Source organism: Antechinus flavipes, chromosome 4 (genome assembly GCF_016432865.1).
Source record: "Antechinus flavipes isolate AdamAnt ecotype Samford, QLD, Australia chromosome 4, AdamAnt_v2, whole genome shotgun sequence".
NCBI classification, from domain to species: domain Eukaryota; kingdom Metazoa; phylum Chordata; class Mammalia; order Dasyuromorphia; family Dasyuridae; genus Antechinus; species Antechinus flavipes.
Genome location: NC_067401.1, coordinates 258,382,133 through 258,408,475, shown reverse-complemented (window position 1 = coordinate 258,408,475; position 26,343 = coordinate 258,382,133). Strand labels below are relative to the sequence as shown.

General features: G+C 34.5%; 2 protein-coding genes across 3 annotated transcripts in view; one reads left to right on the top strand and one right to left on the bottom strand.

The window, feature by feature from the left end:
- The first annotated feature begins 1,078 nt into the window (after positions 1–1,078).
- GJB7 (gap junction protein beta 7) lies at positions 1,079–18,730 on the top strand. Of its 2 annotated transcripts, XM_051997363.1 has the most exons (2): positions 1,097–1,387; positions 18,639–18,730. In XM_051997363.1, exons 1-2 carry the CDS (start codon positions 1,169–1,171, stop codon positions 18,720–18,722), a joined length of 303 nt encoding a protein of 100 aa, XP_051853323.1. In that variant the 5' UTR covers positions 1,097–1,168; the 3' UTR covers positions 18,723–18,730. The 2 variants fall into 2 exon arrangements, with proteins under 2 accessions (XP_051853322.1, XP_051853323.1); XM_051997362.1 differs by lacking the exon at positions 18,639–18,730 and having other exon boundaries at positions 1,079–2,294.
- ZNF292 (zinc finger protein 292) overlaps positions 13,836–26,343 on the bottom strand; it is a 93,090-nt gene continuing 80,582 nt past the window's right edge. The window contains exon 8 of the mRNA XM_051997361.1: positions 13,836–26,093. Coding sequence (XP_051853321.1) covers positions 18,789–26,093 — 7,305 coding nt within the window. The 3' untranslated portion in view covers positions 13,836–18,788. The remainder of the gene's footprint in view (positions 26,094–26,343) is intronic.

Here is a 26,343-nt window from a genome sequence, read left to right as displayed (position 1 = left end):
ACCAATGTAAAACTTATTCCATAAATACTTTCTTGATAACCCTTAGCTTAAAGTGGTCTTTTCCTCATCAAATTCTTCCACAACAGTTCATCTTAGTTTTTACTTTGTCCACTACATTCTTCTTAGCCTAATTATGTATCTACATTTATGCTTTATATCTATGTAAGATTATAAATTATTTGAGGGGGAGGGAAGGAATACTGTCTTTTTTTTTTTTTTTCACCTCTATCCATAGTGGGTGCTGAATAAAATTTTTTGAATTATTAATTTATGGAATTTAGTTGTTCTAAATAGTGTTAGAGAAGACAAAAGCATGACATCAATGCCTACAGAAATTTGTTATCTTTCACAGCTATAAATTGTACTCCTAGTTCTAACTAAATGTCTTATGCATATAATGTTTTTGATTATAGTTGTACAGTAAGGGGAATAATAATGAGATTGGAATAGAATACCAGGTGAAAGTGTGGGAATGAATCTAGGTAATTCTATCAACATCAAGTAGGAAAAAATTACCAAAAATATATGTGTATAACCTTATTATTTTGTATTTTCCAGCTGCTAAAAATATTCACAACAAATTTATGATACAATTTACTATATTGATAAATGTGAAAATTCATGTAAGTACATTTAAAAATGTAAGATACCATGCCAATTTCTAAGTAATAACTGTTTTAAATACTCAAAATGATTTAAAAAATAACTCTAGAATTCTTAATACTGTTGAGCCTCTTTATGGCTTCTGAGCAACCAGATCAATAAAGTACATACAAATCTGAGGTTAATAATCTGCAAATATCAGGTAATTAGCATCACCTTAATGTCTATTAAATTCCTTTCTTTAGGCAGTAAATAGGTAGGATTTTTGCTTATTGTTGGTACAAGGGTAAAAATGAACTTTGAAATAAACCAATCAACCAAATTCAAATGAATAAGTAAGGTTATATACTGGCACTAATATTGGCTCATCTGCCATATTCTTGGATGCAAGATAGGACATCAATTATTACTTTCTAAAAGTTTGATAATAATTGCTCCATTTCTGAAGGATAATAACTGAAAGAATTTTCTTCCTCATATTTGTCCTTTATAAAAGGGGAGAAAAAATGTATCTTAATGAATTTGTTTTCTTTCACAGAAATCTTGCCTTTCTTGATCAAACACCATGAGTTGGATGTTCCTCAGAGACCTCCTAAGTGGAGTAAATAAATATTCAACTGGAATTGGTCGAATTTGGCTAGCTGTTGTATTCATATTTCGCTTGCTGGTCTACATGGTAGCTGCAGAACATGTTTGGAAAGATGAAGAGAAGGAGTTTCAATGCAACATTAGGCAGCCTGGTTGTGAAAATGTCTGTTTTGACTACTTCTTCCCTATCTCCCAGGTTAGACTTTGGGCACTGCAGCTGATCATGGTCTCTACTCCTTCTCTTCTTGTTGCTTTGCATGTGGCCTACCGTGAGGCCCGAGAAAAAAGGCACAAGAAAAAATTTTATATTAGTCCAGATAGTATGGATGGGGGCCTGTGGTGTACTTATGTCATCAGTCTTGTTTTCAAAACTGGATTTGAAATTGGCTTTTTGGTTTTGTTTTACAAGTTGTATAATGGATTTAGAATACCTCATCTTGTGAAATGTGATGTAAGGCCTTGTCCCAATATTGTGGACTGCTTCATCTCCAAGCCCACTGAGAAGAAAATCTTCCTTTATTTCTTGTTAGTCACATCATGTCTATGCATTGTGTTGAATATTGTTGAACTAGGCTACTTAGTATTTAAGAGTTTTGTGAAATGCTGTCTTCAACGATATGCTCAAAATTTTAAATCCTCAGATTGTAAATGTCATAACTTTGACTATGTTACATGCAATGAGATTGATGTCCCTAATCTGCTCCAGAAACACAATTCTCATTGTTCCAGAAGCATTCCTCAAAAACTTGAAAGAAGTGGTTTGCAAGAGAAGTAAAAAAAAAATTGCAGAATGCTTTTATAAGCAGGATTTAAATTGGCAACCCAGAGTATCTTACATTAGATGCTTTTATTTTGTGACATGAGAAAAAAAGGATATGCAAAGTATATCTTCAATTGTAAATATGGTAATTGGATTGCTGTTTTTGTTTATTCTTATTTATCTGTACATAAGTAATGCTTGATTTTTTTCCCTAAGTAATCTGAAGGAATTGAAGGCAAATGTGATATGTTCTTAGTTTCAAATTTTGGTGTTTTAAGGATAGTTATCATATGTCTTACAATGCTTTATATATTAGTTGGTAATTAAAAATTGTGAAGCATTATTTTCTGCAGGCCTTTTTTTTGGGGGGGAGGTAGGGTTATGTCCTTTCTTCTCTCTTCCCCTAGTGCTATCCCTTTGAGATTACTTCCGATTATGGTGAATACACACATACACACACACACACACACACACACACACACACACACACACAGCCTTTGTGTGTATCTAGTTATTTGTGTCCTCTCTTTTATTAGAATGTGAGCTCTTTCAGAGCAGGAACTTTCCTCTCCGTCCTCCTTCTGTATATGCCTGTAATATCTGGCACATAGTAAATGCTTACTACTTGTTGATGGACATTCTCCCTGGGCTTTAGTTTTCTCCTCCTTTATACGGGGAAGGATGTGAATTGTATTAGATGACCTTTAATACACTCCTAGCTTTAAATCTGAGGACATTAAAAGTATTAGGGTCAAGCCTGTGCAAAAATGGAGAAGGGTGATGAATACTATTTCAATGGTCTTAAGTGAGGGGTGATGATGATTTGAACTAGTGTGGGAGATATAAGGAGACAGAGAGAAGAGATGTTGGAGTAGAAATAACAAGGCCTGGAAATTGATTAGATATAGAGAGAAAGAGAGAGGGGAAGAAGACCCAGGTCCAGTCCTTGAGGGGACAACCACAATAATATAGGAAACTTGAAATTGATGATTCAGCTAAGGAGATCAGGGAAAGTACAAGTGAGACATGTAGGAAGAGAATTAAAAGATAAGAACCAGGAGATAAAAGCCATGGAAACTGAGGGAAGACAGAGTATCTAGATGAGCAGGCTGGCCAACAGTTTCAAGGATGAAAAGAAATCAAGAAAAACATTTTCCTTGGTCTCATCTGTTCTGAGTACAATGAAGCTATTTAGCTTTCTCACTAATCCACAAAAACACAATGTCTTTATCACTCTTATTACTATGCTGATATCACTTACTTAATGCAAGTATTTCATTTGGTTCAAATTTTCTATTTCTTTATGTCTTGTATAACTTATGCAACCATCAAACAGAACTGACACTTAACGGTGTCTTTTAATTACCAAGCAAAAAAGATGTGTGTGTGTGTGTATGAATGTATGTATGTATGTATATGTATATGTATATGTATGTGTATATTTACACTGGGAGCAATTGCCCAAACCCATTTTGGTATTTAGTTCTGCATGTGGCAGGTCCCTGGAACATAAAACATGAAATGATCACTCACTGGTCTTTACATGAGCCATTTCTCAGTGTAATTCTCTTCTTCAATATGCTTCAAGATGATCAGGGTAGCAGCACCTTTCGTTCCCCCAAGTTGGTCCTAGCCATGAAACTTTTATAGCGAGTGTGGCCCTAAAATTAAGACAATACTAAAAGCACTGTATATCCTAAAAGTCATGCAGTGTTAGTGCTCATAAGACCTCAGGTTTGCTTCCTTTGCATTTCCCACCCTAGGTGGAACAAACTGAGGTAGGGGTTATGTTCTGCCTCAAGGACCCTGTATATGAGAACCTCTAGACTTTAACTACATACTAGCCTTGGAGAAATGATAACAGTAACCTAAGTAGACAAATATTCAGAGATTGGAGGAAATAGTTGTGTAGTACTGAAAATCACTGGACTCAGCCTTGGCGTAGCATGGGAGCACATGTTTTTAGCCAGAAAGCCAAGGACAAGAGTACCATATAATCTATGTAGTGAAAATCATCCCCTTTTTTGAAGGGGAATTCATCAGCAATGCCATATTTTTGGAACAGAAGATTTTGCTTATGGTCCCAAGCAGCAAAAGACTAAAATCTGAACATGGGATGCAAGAGACCTGGATTTTTTTTTACTGTTATTGTGTTATTTTGAAAGTTTGATGAGGTCATGGATATATTAGAAACTGAGTATTTATTGTCCATTGGGCAGAGGATTGAATGAATTAGATGACTTCTGAAGCAGTTTCCAGAAGGAACTGACTATGGGTAATAGGCTAAATCATAATTCTAATGGATTTTGTTTTGCCAAATTAGCTATAACCTGATATGCTAATTAATTAATCACCAAATATTTTCAAGGTATCTCCTATGTTGCATGCATTGTGCTAGCCATGGAGATATAAAGATGAAAATGAAAACAATTTCTGCTCTCAAAGAGAAATTCTTTGTTATATGTGAATATTATATTTATTTTTTTAAAATATCATGCAATAAACATGTACCCTATTAGGAAATAGCTTTCAAGAGAAAATGATGTGAGAACACTGAAACTGAAGGCGGGGACCCTAAAACTCTCTCTGAAACTTCAAGGAGATAGTCTCCTTGAATTCTTGCCTCTGTAAAAGACCTGCCTGAGGGAAACAGGATAAGTAGCTTCATTCTTTATCCTGAGAGACCAGCACCACCCTTATTGATAACATTCACTACTGATTACCACTTTCTATTGAGTTGAAAATTAGACTAGGACATCATTTAATCCCAAGATTCTCTATTCTGATTTCTAGCTCAAACTGCTCCCAGCCCCCACCAAGAGCTGTCCATAAAACAAGCTTCCCTCAGCTCAATCTTTTGCAGCTTTTTGCAATCAAAGCAGGAATCATGCCAGGCCAAGGGACCTCCTTTGGCATAGCTTCCTGTGAGGGACTCTCTGCCCACTGAAAGACATTCTCTTTCAGCGATACTACTTTATCTTTCTCACCTGTTTTCCTAACAAGACCTTATTCACCTCTCTGTCAGGATTTCTCTGCTAGAAACCTTTTCTGCTAGAGGATTTCTCTGCTACATCTTTAATAATAAACTTCCTTAATAATAAAATATGAGTTCATAGTTTATGAAGGACCTGCATCGTCAGAAGCGGGTTCTCATAACTCCCTGCCCTGCACTGAACCTCATCATTTGGCTCCCTGACTGGGAATCAAGGGGAGCCAAAACTCATCAGGACTGTGTTCTTAATACTGTTCCATTTGATCCTCTTATAACTTTACCAAAGTATCTTAAAAAAACAAAAAACAAACCCTAAACACATTTACATTTGTTTCAAAAGAGAGTTTTAAAGAATTACTTTTTGAATGAAAAAACCGTGCCCTAGACTGATTCCTGTGCTGGCAGTACCATTCAGTTGGGTTGCTTTAGTACAATTGGTGGTGGTGTTGGGTTTCTCTAAATGATCATCTGAAGCATAAAATTAACAAGTCTTTCTAAGAGATGAATGGATAAGAAATTCAAAGAGCCAATCACCAGGGCTTTACAAAAGCTAAAACAACATGGTGGAAGAAGCAGCCTTATGATAATTAAAACTTAAAATCCAACCTATAGTTCCATTTGATCTTAAGCCAAAGGAATGATAAAACCATTTGGCTAAGTGGAGAGAGTTGTCAGAAGCTTGTATTAAATATCCTTTTTTTAAGGATCCCTTTTGAACATTTTTTAAAATCACAGCTATTGATTTGCTATTTATATGACAAAAATTAATGCACAAAATTGATTCTACTAAATCATAGTAAATAAGCATTTATCAGCATGGGGAAAATGGAAAATTATGGAAAACTATTGAAAAGACTTGTATAGTATAATTTCTGGGGTTTAATCAATTTTTTTTTCTTGCTACAATAATCTGTATCAAGAACCACAGTTTTGTTGACAATTTCAGATCTGATATTTATATTTTAATACCTTTTATGTATAATATCACTTAAGGATTGCACTAATTTCTCACAATTACTCTCATAATTTGCAGGGTTTTTAAGACTGATCAGAGTCATAAAAATTAGTAAGAATGATTAAACTGTTTAGTAACTGAGAAATTATTGCTTTTGAATAGGTATTTTATAATATGGAATACCTGGTAAAAACATCCAAAATATTTCAAAATATGAATTTTTCAACAGTGTAAAATTCTGTCGTAACATATAAATTATTATTTTACTATAACTTGCTAAAATTATACATGAGTTTAGGTATTGTGTAATTAATATGTAAGTCAATGTTATGTTATTTTTTTTATATTTTCTCACCTAAAAGAAATATGACTTGTAAATTGGGATATTTAAGAATTCAACTCATGAAATTCTAAATTGTATTCACAAGATTTTTAGTATTAATCTGTTAACCTTTTCCCACTTAAAAATACTTAATATATAGTAGTTCTCATTCTCTCTCTGCCTTTATCTCATATACACTGAATGAGGCAATAGTTTCTTCTTTAGCTATGGAGATGGAACTTTCAGTATTAAGAAAGATAACTTAACAATGAAACTAGTAATAGAAAAAGAAAAACTTCAACTACAGAAAAAAATTAATACCACATTTCCTAACAGTCTTTATCTTTCTGAATTTCATCAGGTTATCAAATTGTCGCTGGGGAAATGGCAGTAAGTGAATATAGTAAGATTTTGGGATTCCAACTACTAAGTTGACCTGTTCATTGTTAAAAGGATGAAGTTATAGTATATTGCCTAAGGAAAGGTCATCATTAAGTTTCACTCATCAGGAAAGAGGCTAGGGAAAAGTCAAAAGAACCAGAATACTGGCTATATCAACAATGCAATTTCCATAACCTTAAATGTCATTAACTAAATTGATAAACATCAATCTCCTCTGACCAAACAAACAAACCAAAAAACCCCTACTAAATCCCTGAACTATCAAGGTTGCTTTCATCAAATTGGCGTTTGTTTGATTTTTTTTTTTAAACTGTGTAAATACAGTAACTTGAGATTTGCCTTTTTGTGGAAAATTAAAGACAGATCCAAATAAACTAAGCTTTTGGCTAGAACAGATTGTTCCCAATTAAATTAATTTTGTTTAAAGATTAAAAGCTGTATTAAGGAAGAAAAAGGAGATGGAGAACAAAATCAACTCAGTACAGACTGCTGTATAAACATGGTATTTCAAGTGATTTCCACATTGATGGTTAAATCCACAAAAAATTTAATTCATCATGTATAAAGTCAATGAAAGTGTATGCAAAATAACTGGTTGCCTGAAATGTTATTTTTTAATATAGTTAGGTGGATGTTTAAAAGTAGGTAGACTTAGTCTTCCACTATATAGAACCAAAAATATCTTCTTTTGCACCAATGAGGAAAAAAAAAACTTCTTTCCCCTTTCCTCTAATTAATAATGCTTTCAAGGCACGAACTTCATACACACACTCTTTCCAACAATTTTGTAAACTTGTGGCCTTTTAGCTTTGCTAGTAGTGAATCTCAACAGATTGTACGCAACAGCTGACACATCTTACTTGAAAACAGGAATGTATATGAATTAAATTTTCAGAATTGAATTGTACATTGGTTATATTTGAGAAACTTTAGCTCAAAATTAGGCAAACTGTTCATCAAAAACAGAATTAGCTCAGATGACTAATTTTCACTATTAATTCTGAAAACTTATAATAGTAAATCACATATATTTACACACTATAATCAAGTAAAGATAACATACAAAAGGGAGATTAAAAAGGCTAAATGGAAGGGGAGGAGAACAGTAGCTAATAGCAAGCAGATCTCAAAAGGCTCAGCACTGAACCATAACATGAGAAATGCAGCTGGGTGCCTCAATGGATAGATTCCTGGGCGGAGCACTAGGCTTGGTATGAGGAAAACTTGCAACCAAACTCAATCTCAGACACTTACAAGCTGTGTGATCCTGGACAAGTCACTTAATCTATTTGTATTAATCCACTGGAGAAGGAAATGACAAACTCCTTCAGTATTGTTTTAAGAAAGCCCCATGGACGATATTGTGCTATGGTGTAGGTCATGAAGAGTTGGATATGACTGAATATAATATGGGAGATTTGAATTTATCCTTTTTCCTGATAACATGAATCTTACAGATTAAGCAAGTCACAAGGGAAGATAGTGCCTACCAAAGTAAAGAGGAGCTAGGCTCTTTAATAATTCTCATTTAAAAAAAAAAAATCTTTGCAGTGGAGCTTCAACTCAGTAATATAAATCTAGTGGATTTTTTTAGTTCTTAAGAAAGACAGTACTTAAATCTTTCATCCATTTATGAAAATTCCCAAATATTTGAAATTCAATGCTGAAGAAGTAGAAATAAACCACTCTATTGAGCCACTTCCATAAATAATTTGCCCGAATCTGTCTGACATGGGTACTTCTCTACTCTTCCATCCCAGTTCCACATTGCTGCCTAATATCATGAGAAGACTCCATCCTGAACATGAACTTCATACTTAAGTGCATTCTCTACCGATTAACAAACTCTTTATCATGCCCTCTCTATTCCTTCCATTATCACCTGCTTTCTCCATTTTCAGTTATCTGTTCCCTTATTATCATTTCCTTCAATCTAGCATCCACTTTCCCACCAATGTCTTAGCTACTTCCCCCTTCCCACTTCTAATGTGCTCTCAGTAATCTCTGAGATCCAGTTCCCTCCTGATATTATAGCCTCTCTTGGCTAATCTTTCTAACACCAGCTACACTTTCGCTTACATCCCCAGACTGCAGTGTGAAAGTTCAAATACCTGCTGCCATTGTCACTTTCAGGCTCTTTTTCTCCACCACTAATACTCAGTAACCTCTACTCTTTTGAGGTTCACTCACTTCATACTTATTACCCAATCACAACTCCAGAGACTATCAACTTCCAGAACATTCCCCTTCTGTGAGGCAGCTAATGACACAGTGAATAGAGCAGTCAGAAAGACCTGAATTTAAATTTGGTCTGAGCTTGGGATAAGTTACTTACTGTGTTAGCCTCAATATTCTAACTGAGAAATGAGAAAATAGCCCCTCTCCTGATTATTAGTATCAAATGAAATACTTGTAAGGCACTGGAGCACAGTGCCTGGCATTTTCTTTCATTTCTGCTCTGTTCATTGAGTTCAGGCTCAGGCCTTTCAACTTCTACAGCTTCTGCTGCTCAACAAAGTCCCAGTTCCTCAATTTACTCATTTCCTATGCCCTCAAATCAGTGACAAGACATGGTCATATATTTGTGGTCTTGTCACTGCCTTTAAATGTCCCCTTCTATGTTCATGAACTCTCAAATCCTTTTACCTGATCACAGAGTTGTGATTTCACTTCTCCCTCTGCTTTACAACTGTAACTATTATCTGTCCTCACTGTTAACCTTTAATCCTTCCATTCCTCAGGACTTTCTTGGGCTCAACTTCAATTAACTCCACACTGTTCTCTTCTCTCTTGACCTCTGCCCCTTTATTCTATTGCCAATCCTCAACCTTGAATTATTTCTACCTCTTACTGCCTTCTCTTATGTGCTTTTGAATGGAGCTGAAGAAAATCATAAAAGCATGTGGATAATCCTTTTATGATAACTAAATAACCATCTCATTCACCATAGTGACTTTTCCCAAATTATTAAAAATCCTTTCTCATACTTTCTATGGCTCTCTTCTCAGATGAATCCCCTCACTTTTAACTAAAAAAAGAAAAAACTCATCTTCTCATCTTATCTTGTATCGTTCAGGTATCTTTTAGCATTATCTTCTTCATTTGAAAAGGTATTCCTTTTGCCACATCAAGTCCAATTTTTACACCCACAAGTGATCCTGTTCCATTCCATTATCTCCAAACTACTCCCTTATTCCCACTCATTTCAATCTATATCTTCTTTATCTACCAAATGCTTATTGTTCCCCATATTAAAATAAGTCACTTGATCTGTCCATTTCTGCTTAGGAATCGCCCCATAACTCTTGTGTATGTGTGGAGAGGGTTGAGTGGGGGAAAGGGTAATTCCTTGAATAGGCTAGCCACAATGCATCTTTTCAACTCTATTATAATCCATTTTCTGACCTTGTTATTCAACTGAAAGTGCATTCTCCATACTTATTTGTAAATTGTCAAATCAAATGGACTTCATCCTTCTTAACTTTTCTGGATGATCACCTTTTTCTTCTTGATATTATTTTCTTTCTAGGTTTCCAAGATACTCCTTTCTTCCAGTTCACCCTCCTTGCTGGTTGCTTTCTCTATTTCCTTTGCTGAATCTTCATTCAAGTTGTAACTGCTGACTAAGGATATATTTAGGTCCCTTTCTCTTCTTTCTTTACATCATTGTTGATTTCTTCAGCTTCCAAGGATGTCATTATAGTTTCAATGGATGGTTTTCAGATCTACTTGTCTAGTCCTGACAGCTTTCCTAACCTCCTTACTTTTCCAACCACACGGACATCTTGAACTGGATGTCCCATATATATCTTAAAATCAACATGTTCATAAATATGTCTTTTCCCATTCCCAAATATTACCATTTTTTATTTCTGAAGATACCATTATATTCCCAGTCACCCAACCCCGCAACCTATGAGTCATCCTCATCTCCTCTCACCTCTACATATTTTCAATTGCCAAGCCCCGCCAATTTTATTTTCAAAATATCTGACACTGATACCACTCTTATACAGGCCCTCAAAGTAATGTATTGAAATAACTGTCTCTGACTTTCCTGTCTTAAGTTTCTTTCTACCTCAGGCCATCCTCCCACCTAGCTGTCTCAACTAAGATTCCTAAAATACAAGTCTGACTTGCATAACCCATTTCCTATTCAATTAATTCGTGTTTCCCTGTGGCCTCCTGGATCAAATATAAAATTACCTAGCATGGAAAAAGCTTCATTATCTAGCATGGAAAAGGCTTATCTGGCCTTCTTCTATCTTTCCAATATTCTTACACCTTGTTGGCTTCTTTTATCACTCTTCAAGATTATTCCTTTAACTTTCCGTTTCCAGAATTCTTTCCCTCTTCTCTAAGCTCTCTTGCTTTAAGTCTCTAAGCTTTCTTGGCATCAATTCCCAGCTAAAATTCTACCCACTAAGAAGTCTTAATTCTAGTTTTTTCTCTTATCACCAATTTATCCTGGATGTATCTTATCTGTTCTTAGTTGTCTATATTTTATTCCCCCATTACAATGAGTTCCTTCAAAGTATGGGCTATCTTTTGCCTTTTTTGCATCGTTAATGTTTAGCATAGTGTCTGGAACACACTATGTGCTTAATAAATACTTGACTCAATTGACAAATTATATGAAATGGTTTCTTCTTTCTCTCCTGAATATCTATGTTACAGAATACTTAAGACAACATAATTATGTATTGCTACTATTTGAAGGGTTATCATGTAGATTTATTCTGCATGGTTCCAAAGGGCAGAAATTAATACTGGGTCAAATCTATGGGGAGGCAACATGGCAAAGTAGTAAGATGACTGAATTTGGAGAAGTTCAAATTCCAACTCTTTACTACCTATGTGGCTTTACATTATGAGTGTAAAGTCTATATTTGCATTTTCAGAATACAAGACTAGATTCTGTTCAGCTTTCCATCCTGTTTAGGTAAGTAAGCGATCTACCTTACTCAGTAGGATAAGATACAAACTGACTACTATATACCCTATACAAAATGCCACTCTATTCTATGTACTCATTACTGGCTTTTTACATCCTTAAAACAGACCAAAAACTGGACTTCAATTTTCTTGGGGTAATACTTTTGAAACTAAACATGTGTTCAAATTTATTACAAAAAGAACAGACTGGGCCTATGATCTCACTCATTTAGGTAAGTCCAGGTGAGGAAAAAAACCAAATCAAGTTGGTACCTTTGTTGCAATTTATAATCTGAGAGCTGCTTCGGGTACTGAGTTTAACACTGGCCTAGGGTCACAAAGCTAATATTTCAATTGCTGATGTTACTATGTCTTCTTGCCTCTTATGTTATTCTAACAAGCCAGTGCTTTAAAAATGAATTGTGCATATCCCTTGAACTTGTGAAAATCTCTGTAATTAAATAAACTCAGTTCAATTTAGATAAGTGTTATTTTCAATATTATTTTGCCACCTAGTGGCCACATCCCAGTATGCACCACCACACAAAAAAATTATCAAATCAATTCAGCATACAGGTTGGATCCCCCTCCCCCACGCCAAAAAAAACCTGATTCTTCATCAATAAAATCCAATCAATAGAAAACGAAAGAGCTACAATTCTAACAAGAAATCATGAAAGTCCTGAGTTCAGTTCTACTTGGCCCCCTTTTTTTTTTTTTTTTTTTTTTACTTTGATCACTTTTGGCCTTTTTCCTTAATTATGAAAGGGGGAATCAGATTAGATAATCTTAAGGTTCATTCCATTTCTAATATTCCGTATTATATGCTAAGACCATAATGCTTCTCTCCTCTGCTCTGACTTCTCTGGCATCCTTTAAGTTCCAACTAAAATCTCACCTTTTATAGGAAGGCTTCCCTAACCCCTCTTAATTCTAGTGCCTTCCCACTGTTACATAGTTTAAATCTGCATATAGTTTCCTTTATTTAATTGGATGTCATCTCTTCCATTAGACTGTAAACTCCTTGAGGGCAAAGAGTTTTTTTTTGTATTCCTATTGGCTTTCGTATCTCCAGTTATTTTATTTTTTTTTGGGGGGTAGGGACAAAGTAGGTATTTAATGTTTAGTGATTGCAGTTTTAAAAGGAACTTTATTTCCTTTTTGGGGAGGAAGGGGGACAAATCACGTATAAGTCTCATAAAAATATGACTGCAGGCAAAAAAAAAATAAAAATAAAAACTTGGGACTTGGTTTTGTTCCAAATTCAGATTTGGTTTTAGCTTCCCAGGTGTCCTCGTGCAGCTCTTTCCAGGCTTCACTGTGCTCTTTATCTATCTATCTAGTCTACCATTGTTCTAAATATTGTATCAAAGTATGGAAGTATCTTGACTAAGAATTAGAAGAGATTTTAGAAGTCATCAGCTTATTAGCTTTTCATTTTATAAAGAAATGAAGTATAAAGTGGTTAAGTGACCCGGTCATCACACATCTAATAAATAGCAAAGTTGTATTCAAACTACAGAGACAGTTCTCTTTCTACCTCATCATGTTAAAATTCTTAAAATATTTTATCGATAATTTTTATTTGCAAATCACCATTTCTGAAGATTCTTCTGCTCTCTTACCAAATGAGTCACTCTTTATGCTAAAGAAAACAGCAGTTCAGCAAAATCAACTGGCAGATCATTCGGGTCTGATTATAATGCAAATATTTTTTAAACAGTATTTTGGACTTGTTACCTGAATCCAGCAAGCACTCAAGTTGGTACTCTGAATGTACACTGGCCAAGTTATAAACCTGAAAGCAAATATACGTCCAGACTAGGACAAGAAATGTTGACTCTAATCTAGCTTCCTAATCCTTTCCTAGGAATCCAATTCCTCTTCTTTGCCTTCCGGTTACAGTGAATTCCTGAACCATGCAAAACAAAGATTTAAGGATAATTGATGAAGTACTTGCCTTAACCCATTAAGAATAAAAATTAAACAGGATAATACAGTATTCACATCATCACCTCAACAGATAAACAGGATTAGGATCAGGACAGATTTTAATAGATAATATTAACATATCAGTTAAAAAGGGAGGGTGGCAATAATTTGACCTGAAGAACCAGGTAGTTCATGGACTTTACAAATCCTAACAAATTATCTGCTTCCAATAACCCCCCCTTTCTTTCAATGGCAGTGGGTTACGCTGACATTGTACAAGAAAAATACAGAAAAAAACCACATTAACAAAAAACTCCAAAGACCCATAATCACACACACACAGTAGTCTATCAAAACTATACATTTTTTATTTGAAATTCTTACACAACAGCCATTCAAAACACAGTGATGGCTGTTACTGGTGCTTTGCTTCACTTCAGGTTGGGAAGTAGCTTTGTCCTCCCTTACTTTGGGCTTGTCTGTTTTCACTAATGGGAAATTGGGCTCAGGTCACCTGTACTTTTATTTTGTGGGGGCAGTAGGAAGGTACCAGAATTGGCAGTTTTCTCATTTTACTCTGAGAAATTAATCCTATTATTAAAAAACCCACTCTATAATTATACATACTGCTTTGTTGTCTTTGATCCAGAACTGCATATGGGTTTATTTTGCTAATTCAGTATTATTTCACGTTAAGAATTTAGGTCATACGAGGTATATTGCATTTATGCATGCATTTAGTGGCTTCCCACCCTCCCATTCCCATGGTTATACCTGAGATGAAAAATGTAGAAATTTTTTCTACATAGTTTATACTTTTCTGCTGTCAACAATTCATATTACAGAACAGCAGGATATATGAAAATACTGTTAAGAGATATGGTTTTATTTTCCTATTTCACTGGCTTGCCACATGCCTGGTAAGTCATCTGATCAATCAATATCCATCATCTTTGAAACGGATGTAACATCTGTTCAACTAACCTACTTTTCGAGTTCTGTTGTGAGTCTCTATATGTAATGTTATAAATCTGGTCTGGAAAATATAAGTTGCTATAAAAACACAAGGTCAGAGGAGCATTCATTTGCTTGTCATAGACTGTGGAGAGGGAATAAAGAAATAATTCTTAATCATTCCTGTTTCTCATGTTTCCTTCCTACCTTTCTGTGGCTGTGGATGTTGTTAAGATTCCCCAAATCCATTTCCAGTTCTGTGAAGAACCAGGCATTGAGTTGGGTTACAATACCTGCCTGGTGCTTTCTCCCTTAGAATTCGGGTAATAAAATTCTAAGTCTGAAACTTAAAAGTAAAGCAAATCTTAAACATATACATTAAATTACAAGCATTTGTAAACCAATTCCTTCCTGAACTTTCTTCGTAACTAACACATGTAGCCAGCAAATATTACAGCATCCTTGAAGAATTTTTTTGTCCTTTGTAGGACTTTCAGGAATGCTAAGAATGAGTTGGGGAGGAAAAAAATTTTTTTTAAAAAGCAAATCCACTTAGGCTTGTCACTCTTCTTTAATAATAATGGAGTGAAGCCCTTAAAGATTAATGAAGGTTGTCAAGGGCAAAACTGGACAAGGGTATGAAGGTTTACTTAATATCAATTTGTACCTCCCTCCTCCACTCTCTCCCTCACCCCCCCCTTTTTTTTTTTTACAGTGAAAGCATCAGTAAAAATATGTGACTATGTTGTGTTCAGAACTAATCATTACAGAGAAAGTATAAAGAAATTTATACCCTTCTGTGTAGTTTCTAAAGAGCCTTTGTTGTTTCCATATCTATCTTTAAATTAACTGAGAATTCACAAATTCTCAGTGGGTGGGTGGGGTAGAAGTACAATCCACAGAAAGCAAAAAAATCTATATATAGAATTTTAATATTTCATAACCTCTATATTTTCTCCCTAAAAAGTTTTACAAATAATTTCTTTATAGTAAATTCTACAGTACCTACATATTTAAAAATCCTGTCATTCTGAATCCCTCCTTCTCCTGCTTTCTTGATCTTGGTGGTGGTAATTCAAATGTTGTTAAAGGGATTATTAAATCAGAAATTTCTTAGGGTTTTAGCCTAGTAAGACATTAGTAAATAAAAATATAATGTCTTCCCTGACAGAGAGAAAGAACAATCCTTAAAGCAAGTACACAAGTGAGGTAAAACATGCATCTAGAGAAACTGCAATCCTTTAGTTGTTCCTTTTTAAAGATCCTTTCCTATTTTATAATATTACTTATAAATGTCAAAATGTATTCACAATTATTAAATTAAAATTTTTACTGAGTTGATTTTTAAAAGGAAAAAAATTGAAAGGCTTAGGCTACAATGTAAGAGTTGGTAAAAACTAACATAACTCAAAAGACACAATTCAAATCCTAGGAAACTATGAGTTGACCCGACAACTAATGATATAATTTTTAAGTGCTTTTCTCTAATAGATATAATGAGCAATTCAATATGGCACTGAAAGTTAAATGAGAATATTCTGCTTAGAAAAAGTTTGATATTCCGTGCAAAAAACTAGCTCATCAATCACATTTCACTTTTCTCAACTAAATTCTTTTCCTTTTTATATAAACAGTGCTTATTTTTAAAACTGTCCATAAACTGGGAGAGTAAACCTCTATGCAAATGGCATAACTGAAATCTGTTGCTATTTCCCCAATGAGATTGGATATCCTACTCCTCTAATAAAAATATAGGATAATCCAAGTGTTGTTTATTCCAAGTCTATTTTATTCTGTCCCTTATATTTTAAAATAACAAGGTTTAATGCTATGAAAATATTGCTTAAAATTACTAAAACTTATGACAATGCATACTGGTGATGAATGGCATGATTTCCCATTTATATATTTCCAAGATCATTATATTTGGAAAAACTAAGATGTAGTAAAATAACATTTAGAATATGCATGAGGAAATGTCTTTTACTAAGAAACAGATTTTGATCCCCCAATTATATTTTAGAATATTGTCTCATTTTATTACATTTAGTAACTGGCATTAAACTCTTACATGTATGTAGCATATATAGCTTTATAGTTAGTTAACAGCAATTTTAGTCAATTTTCCTAACCTAATTTTATGGCGGGGGGAGGGGGAGAAGAACTTAGGTACCTTAATCGTATAATTTAGGGCCATCACCATGATATATTTATAAAAAATAATTTATTAAGCACTTACTTGCACATGATGCTGTGCTAGGCACTATATAGAGCCATTTAGACAGAATTTCCTGTTGTCAAAGACTTGGCAAACTTCTAAGAAAACTGTATGAAAAAATCCAGTTAACAAAATTTTAATATTAAAATTATTCAAAGCTACCTAAAACTATTGCTAATCTAAAACACACCATGTTTTAATCATTCATAAAAGAAAAATTATGATTTAATAAATAACTTTACCAACATGTAAGAATTTTAATTTGTCACATTTATGCATTCCAGAAATGAACTTAAAGGAGACAAATGAACTGTTCAATATGTCCCAGTTTCATAAAAATAAAACAGTACTTTAAAGATAAAATGTCCTTTAAAAGTTTTAAAAAGAAAACTATTCACTGGTTGATCATGATTGCTCAGAATACTATCTAGTTGATGTTTAATGTGCTTTTTGTTTGTGAATGTTATGATACAAAGAGGATGATACCTTCATATCATCAGAATATCCTAGCTAATGATATGACTATTAAGTTAATCTGTCATAAGACAGTCTAACAGAAATCAATCTTATTTATGACAAAGAGAAGTGCAATTTCAAATAATGGAAACTGGCTTTACAAGAAAATAAAGTTTTTTTTTTTTTAAATCCCAATTGACTTTAGAGCAAAAGTGAAATCAATAAAATATTTTAAAATCATTTTTATCTTGTACCTGTGGGTACAAATTATTTTAAAACAATACCATGAACATAATGCAAAGCTAAGTTAAATGGTAAATGAATACTGTTATTCATTAAAACCAAAAGTTATAATTAATACTGCTTTTGAGGCCTACTCTAAAAGGAGAAAAAAAAACCCAACAAAACCCTGTGAATATGGTAGAAAAATAGACAGATCATAGAATGTAAGAATTTAAATTGTAAAATCACAGCATTCTATTTCTGTTACAGGAAATTTTTTTAAACATTATTTTAAATGTTAAGGACTCTTACATTTTACAGATTCAAGATGGATTTATTTTTATTTTACCTATTTTAAGGTATATAAAAATGTCTGAAAAATATCTTCCCATAGGAGATTATAAATTTTAAAGCTATACACCAATTTGTAAATTCAGAAAATTAAAAAAAACCTTTTATAAGATAACATGTATAAAACAAGAAATGAAATGTGATTTTATTTAAGGCAATACTGGGCTACTTCACAATTTACCACCTCATAAATATATACACTGCTCCACACTACTAAATTTTCTATCACATTCACAATGGATCTTTTAATACCAATTGTTTAAAAATCTCTGATGTAAATTCTTTATTCACATTTCCATTGTATTTAACTCTAACGTCCAAATAGAAGCACTGAGGAAAAAAAAGTGTAGCTTTAAGAAATTGTTAAAAGAATTTGAATTAATTACACATGAATGTCATCCATCCAATAAGATACTGGATGGCAAATTTACAAATATGAGTGTTGTCAATATAATGTGTTTACCCAATGAAATGTGATTTCATCAAATTCCTCTGGTGAATAAATGCTATATGCAAAATAAACTGGATATGGCAGATTTTCTAGCTTTTGTTCAAAAAGTTCTTAATTTAAAACAATCAGACAATTTTAAAAACTTGATCACTTAGTTACAAATTAAAATTCCGAATATAAATGTGTCATTTAATAGTTTAGACTTACAGACTGCTGGTGGCAGCAAATGATTTACAATAATAAATATATACAAAAAAGGTATCTACAAATAAAGAGTACTGTTATACATGAGCAGTGACCTGGTGAAAGATACCAATCACAGACAATTCACAAAGATTTAATTCATGGAAAGGACAGCCTTGTTTTGTTTTGATAGAAATTTGAGGTTTAGCTCAACTATTTACAAAAACTGAAGCAATGATTATGTTCCTCAAGTCCCATAGGGATAAAACCAAAGAATTTTACATGACTAATGTCATGATTTTTTTTTTTTCCAGGTTAATTCACATCAACAACAACGACGACGACGACAACAACAACAAACAACAAAAAAACAACTAAAAAAATTTCACAATTACTAGCATGCTTGATGGCTTCCTATTCAAAATAAAATTATGTATGTTGTATTCAGCACATAGTAGTTATCACTACTGCAATTCTCCATTGTCATTACCCCTACTTATTTCTTTTGTGACTGAAACATCTGTATCATTTGAATGTACTTCAAGTTTTTTCAGACTGACAGTGGGTTTCATTTCCTGAAGCTGCTTTAACACAAGCTCAGTGCAATCTTTAAGAGTCTTGTCTAAAACAATTTTTACATTTTCACTGCACTGAAGTTGTGATGGATTGGCAAACTGGACAAAAGTCTCACTTTCAGAACATGTCCATATGTGATCACCACTTGCCAAAGAAGTCTTGTCAGTGGATTTTTTTGTGTTTGAGTGAGAGCTGCCTTTTTTAGCTCCATTATGGTTTTGATGATCCTTGTCAGCATTTTTCTTTTGCTTCACTGCAGATTCCTCAAGAAACTTGAGAAATGATACTTCAAATCCCATTGGTTTAAATGAACTCCAGTCAAAAGTTGTAGGCTGTTCTTCTGTGGTCTGAATTGCAACTGCTGTTTCTTCTTCTTTATGCATGCTACTTACTTCAACTGCCAAAAGTTCTTCAGATTTTTCAATTTTTTTCTTTTTGTTTTGTGAGACGGTTTTTTCTTTATTTGCTCTCTTTAAATTATTTGACTGTTGTTTTTCAGATTGGCAGGTGGTATTTTCCTGAACCTCATTATTTACACATGAAGCTGAGTTATCTTCTTGGTTCTCTACAGTTGTGCTGTCTTCATTAATCAGTTTCGTAATAAACAATTCTGTTAGTTCATCCATTTCATCTTTTTCAACCTCACTTTGTGGTACTGTTGTTGTACTTGAGTCATTACTGCTCTCTGATATACACGCATCAGATTCTTTCATATCACTTTTTTTATCAACTTCTTGTTCAGAAGAAGTATCTTTTACTTGGGAGGGACAACATTGTTTGAAGACAATGAGAAGATCACGGTGTTGTGAAGTAAATGATTTTGATAACTTGTGGCATTTATAATGTCTAATTATATTGTTCTCACTTGTCACAACTGATGTACATCCTTTTATCATACATGGATATTGTGTGACAAATCTGCTTGTACACTCTGATAAAGCATCATTCCTAGATTTTATAGAATACACATGCTTTCCACGTTTCAAAGAATAAGGTTTATTTTCTTCCACCTGCTCAGTTTTTGAATTTTTATTTTCTGAAATAACATTTTTCTTTCGTTTGCTTTTAGATTTGCTTCCCTCTTTCCCAGACCTGTTATGCTTTACTCCCCGATGTTTAGGTCTTGACTTCTCCTGATTTGCTTTACTTGATATGTTTTCCTGACCAGGTGTAAGTCTTCTTGGCCTAATTAAGTGAGCTTTATGTTTGTCATTATGCTTATTAAAAATATGTCGTAGCAGGTTAGATCTAGTTGCATAAATGCGGTCACAACCTTCACAGTCACATTTGTATATACCATCATCCTCCATTTTTTTGGGTCTGAACTTGATTCCATGGTCCATCTCAAGATGAAGAACATAGTTCAAACATGTAGTAAATAAAGATTTACAATGGGACTGATCACAAGGAAATCTTCCACAATCTACAGAGGAAGGCATACTTCCAATTTCTTCAGCAGTCATCTCATGAAGTTTCATGTAGTGCTGTATCAAACTAGTAATCTCTTGAAAAATTCGAGAGCAGTCACTCACCTGACATCGAAACTCTTTCACAGTGTGTTTAGTTTCAGTTTCTTCACTTTCTTTACAAGCCTCACTTTCTTCTTCAATCTCCACAGGGAATACTGGTAGATCTGATTTATGCACAGCCTGGTAATGAAGAATCAAGTTTTGCTGTATTGTAAAAGCTGCAAAACAACCCTGATGCACACATCTATATGGTCTATAGGGACTGTATCTTGTTGGCACCTCAGGGGACTGTGTTTCTGGTTTCTTGCGCTTTATCTCCTCCTTTTCTTTTTTATGCCTCCTATTTTTTCGTCCTTTTGTTTGTATGTTATTGCAAGATTGTGAGTCACACTGCTCTGGAGCAGCTGCACTTGTTGGCAGAGAAATTTCTGTTTTTTCAGGAATTTTTTTTTCTAGAAGATGTGCTTCTGCAGTCACTGCCACATTATTTATGGCAATTTCTTTCTGTGTCTCAACTTCTATGGGAGGCTGTACTTCACTTTTACTTTCTACTGTTGAAGTTGTTTGTTTTTTTATTTCCACAACTTGTGGGGCTGCTGCTACATTTTCATTTTGAGATTTTTTTCCATAAGGTCTTTTAATTTTTAATTTGACCATTTCTTCTGTTGTGAAGTGATGTACCAATTGACAATGTGCCCGGAGATTGGAATTTCTTGTAAATGTTTTTGGACAGGTAGTTACTACACATTTGAATGGAGCATACTTGAGTTGGTGCTTCTTTATTTCCATAACCATTTCTGCAGTATAGTGATGAATTTTACCATAGTGTTTAAATAAGGCATCCTTTGTCATAGCACTGTAGCTACAGCCTGGGTCTTGGCATACAAAAGGTTTATTAACTTTATCACTAAATTGAATGTTGTTTCCCATTTCAGAAGTTTGCTGAATGACTACAGTATTGGAGGTTGTTTTAACAGGTGTGGAAGTCAAAGCAGCAGATGTATTTACTGGTAGACATGGGGGAACCTTATCAGAAAGAGGAATAGATAGATCATTTTCTAATTTTAATTTCTGTAAGCCTTCCAAAATCTCTAATACTTGAAAATCATCCTTAAGAGGCATTTCAGGTTTAGGAGAGTTGTCATTTGTAGTAGTCACATCTCTGTGCAATGAAAATTGAGACATATCAGGCATTTTAGAATTCTGCATTACATTTACTGAAGAAGAGATCTGAGTGCTATAAGTGATCTGTGAATTTTGTGATGCTCCAATAACATCTTGAATTTCACTTTTAACTTCTAGTATTTGAGAACTCATAGCAGTTTTAATAATTTCAAGAGTCTTTTCAAAGTTCTGTATGACACTGTCTTCAGAAATTTGCAAGTCGGAATTTACTGAGGCAGTGCACGAATTCATAGCCATCATTTGGGAATCTCCATTTTCAGTTTTTATTGTTAAAGGAGTTAATGCAGCATGGTTCTCAAGATTTGTTTTGAAGTTTTCTTTGATACTGGCCATAAACAACTGATTGTCAACGTTATTTAACTTTTGTGTGAGATTTTCCACTAATGCCTGAGGCTGGAGATTATCAGTTGGCATCTGTGCATTTTCTTCAATGCTCTTTGCTAATAGTCCCATTGCTGTTAGATCATTTGTTACTAAGTTTTGAGGACTATTCTCAAGTAATGTTGGAGCAGCTTTCCTCTTTCTCTTAGAAGCACAGTTTCCCTTTTTATTTAAATGACTAGCTCTTGCATTCTGGGGACTACTTATCACTGAAGCACGAGAAGTATTAGTGGTAAAATTTTGTGAAGATCCAACAGAACTGGGAAATGAACCAGAGCATAACCCATTTTCAACTGTCTTCAGTAGTAATTCATCTGGTGGAAATACTGGTAAGTTGTTGCAGTCATCTATAGAAGGAGTTTTAGTGCTTAGTGTCCTGTTTTGGTCTGTTAGCAGAGTATTTGGGTGACAGACAGTCTGCAATAAAGGAGAAACATCAGGATTGGGTATAACTGCTGCATTTACTTGAGTAGTATCAGTGACACAAGTTGCTGGAACCATATGTGAAAGAATCTCTGAATTCTCAAAGGTACTGGTAATGCCAGCAGTCTCCAAGGCTTGTTTAATAATTTCACTTCCTTCCTCATTCACAGTAGTATTAAAATTAGGTACACCAGAACGAGGAAATGTATTTTGTAAAAATGTTGATGATCTATTTTCAGATGTAAGCAGCTGAAGAAATGATGGATCTTTAAAACATGTTTCTGAATTGAAGGTAGGTTGTTGTGGTTGTTGGACATTTATTGCATTTGTAGAGAGTATCATGTTGGCGAGAAGAGAGGGCTGCTGACTGTTACTCTGCAAAGCTTCTTGCGAAATTTCTGATCCTTCTAATGGCTTACAATAGGACCGTTTAGATAAATGTCCACCCAAAGATCTGGGATTAGTAAAAACCCTATAACACCTGCTACAGATAAATTTACCATCTCTAATTATTGCTGGCCATTTAGCCCTTTTATTATGTTTTGGTTTTCTTTCTTTACCATTTGGACCTCGTGCACGATCTTTTTTATTTTTTTCTGGTGCTGCTTGTTGAGGGGTCACAGTGGCATTGAAGCTATTTGTAGTGTTTACTTCTGAAGAAAAAACTCTATTTTGAGCATTTTCTTCCTTTATATAGGCAGAATTAGTATTTCCTTCAATTTGTGAGAAATGATTTGTATTGTTTTCCAGTTGAGAAAAGACTGAATTAGTTCCATTATCTGCTGGTGAAGGAAAAAGAGATATTGAACTACTTTCTGCAGGTAAAGGAAGGAAAGGATCTGAACCACTGTCAATATTCAATGGCAAAACTGTTTTTGCTATATCTTCCAATTGTGATGGCAATGCTGCATTTGACAAATTTTCCATTGGGGAACATAACACAACACCTGGCTCACTTTTAACAAGAGAAGGCATATTTGCATTCATGACACTTTCCATTGAGGGCAACATTGGGTTTGATAAATTTTCTAAATGAGTTGGAAAAAGAGAAGTTGAAACATGTGGCAACTGGGTTGAACAAGCAGGTTTCACACTGGTTTTGTTCTGGGGTGTAAAAACAGTATTGCTGGAACTGTTCACCTGTGACGGCAAAAAATATACACACTTCCCATCATTTGGCATATTTACATTGGTGGATCTCTGTCTTCCTTTGCTTTTACGCTGCATTTTAAAGGCAGCATATTGGTCAGGATGTGCTGTTTTCATGTGTTTCCCAATACTTTGTGAAGAATTGTAAGATCGAGTACATCCTTCAACCTGACAGCAGAATTTCTGAACTGGAACTGGTGGAGGGACAGGTTGGGGAACAGGTGGGGGAACAGATGGGGCAACAGGTGGAGGAAGAGGTGGAGGAACAGGTGGGGGAACAGATGGGGGAACAGGTGGGGGACCAGGTGGAGGACCAGGTGGAGGAACAGGTGGAGTCACTAAAGGGCTACTCAGATTCGGTTGCTGTGGAACAAATGTGATACCTTCTAATGTCTTAAGTGGTAAATTATAAAGATTAGATGTAGTTTTAGCATTTCCTTCAAATTCAAGTTTGGAAATTGGTAAATTGTTTTGAAATACTGCCTGATTTTGCAAGGTAAAGGACATCAGATTGTTAACTTGTCTTTCTAAATTTTGAGGTGCAAGATCACCTATTTTAAGGGTATCTGAAGTTGTTGAAATATTCTGAACATGCTGACCCTGACTCAAGCAATTATTACTCTCTTTTTTTTCCTGCAAACCTGGAAGACAAGAATCATTACAAGCATCTTTAATATTTGTACATAATTGTGTACCCACAGATTTATTAACGTTCATCATACAGCCTGTCGCAGCCAACTTTTCTTGCTTCACAGTATTATCCTGGAGTCCTTGGCTGAGGGATACTTTAATGCTGTGGGTTAATGTAGTTGCTTCATTTGTTGAAAGAAAAGGGATGGTGGGGTTTTCTGAACCATCAGACAGCAGTGTTTCAGCCTGCCCAAACTCAGTGGTAGAAATTTTGGCTTGCTCAGTCACAACTGATTCGGTTTTGTTCTGATCCCAAGCCCTGTTTCCATCTATTGCTAAGTTGTTACTAGTGTTACTTTCTAAAGGAAGCACAGATTTCTCATTTTTTATATTTTCATCTGTATTTTCATTCACTTTTGAAAGCTGAACTGACTCATCAGCTGTATTATTTTGGCTTTCAGGAGGCAGCACTTTTTCAGTATTGTGATCATCCAAATGCTTTTCTAGCTCAGTCTGAGAACGATAAACTTTCCCACAACTTGTGAATTTGCAGGTATAGGTATTATAGTGCTGTGCTTCATGATCATAAAGTAGATAAGCTTCTGAAAATATTCTGCCACACTTAGGAAACATACATTTTGCTCTAAAGACTTGGTGCTCTTTTCTGTGTGTCAAAAGCTCTGCATAACTGTTAAAACCTGCCTTACATTTTATTTGTATACATATATAAGGTTTACTGCCACAGTGCATTTGTAAATGATCATTGAGGTGAGTAACACTCACAAAATGCCTCCGACAATACTGGCAAATAACTTTTTTGCTTTGCATTTCAAGGAAACGTTTAGCTTCTTCATTATCTTTATGAGCCTTGACATGAGCAATTAAATTTTTGAAGTATTTAAAACCCTTCTTACAGAAAGCTACAGGGCAAGTGAATTCATTGACAGGTATTGGCTTTTGAATGGGAATTGCATCAGGTTCATAAGATTTATCTTTGTCATCATTTTCATCATCTGAGCCATCATTGTCATTGAACAGAATAAAATCAGCAGAATAAAGGCTGTTCTTCTTTATGGGTCGCTGCTCTTGTTTGGTTATAGTAACAGTCTTTTGATTCTGATTGGTGGCTGGTACTTTAGGTGGTCTTCCTAATCTCCTCAATGGTTTCATAGCAGCCAATCTCTCTTTACTAGACTGTTTGACATGCAAAGTAACATGAGGAACAAAAGTTTCTTTAGAATTAAAGTTTTTTGCACAGATAGGGCAACTGTAAACCCCATCTTTATAATGCTTCTGTGCATGTCTTACTATTCTATGACCAAGGAATTCTTTGTCACATAGAACACAATACTGCATATAGGCTTGCCAATTTCTAAACCTAGCTGATATAAATCCTCTTTCTCTTAATTTTTTAATTTCCTTCTTCTTTTCTTTCTCATCATGTATGCCTTTAAGAAGGCTTGTAGCTTCATCAAAACAACCAGAAAGTCCATTCATGGAAGTTTCTTTCCTCTCTCCTTGGTAGTCTTCTACCTTTTCATACACTTCACTGTCATTTAGTTCATCTATTGAAGAAACAATAGATGCCTCCTCTCCCATTAAAGCAAGACACTGTCGTTTTAAAGTTTTCCAGTCCCAAAACTCTGGATCAAAGGGCCACTGTGTTTTTAACACAAGTAAAAGCTCACAGCGCAGTGAATTTGGTATTGGAAGATTCTCTTCATCATATTTCTGGTCAGGTTGGTTATACAACATTTCAACAGCATAGTATGCATCCACTGTAGGTTCTAGAAGAAATTCACTCAATTGACAAGCACGCTTGACCTCCAGATCTTCAGGCAACAAGCATGAAATGGTTTTGCAAATAGATATTTTTACTTCAGTGTTTTCAGCAGAATCCAATCGAAGAGCTTTCACACAGAGTTCAATGCAGGTAGCAAGTCCAGCTCCCTCAGTCTATAAAAACAAAGAAATAAATATAAACACTTAATGACTTACATAATAGAAATTTACAAACTAAAAGCTATGTTATAATTACTATATCTGAAACCAGAGATAATGGGGGAGAAGATGGGGAGAAAAGAGAGAACCATCTTTTGCAGAAGTCATGAATTCAAACTCTTAGATTTGGTTTGAGGAAACTGAAGTCAACTTAATCCAAGGGCAAATGGAAAGTAGAAACATTCATAAAAGGAGCAAGTTTTAA

What these genes read in the sequence shown, in the direction of transcription:
- GJB7 (XM_051997362.1), top strand. Translation starts at nt 1,169, where the DNA reads ATGAGTTGGATGTTCCTCAGAGACCTCCTAAGTGGAGTAAATAAATAT.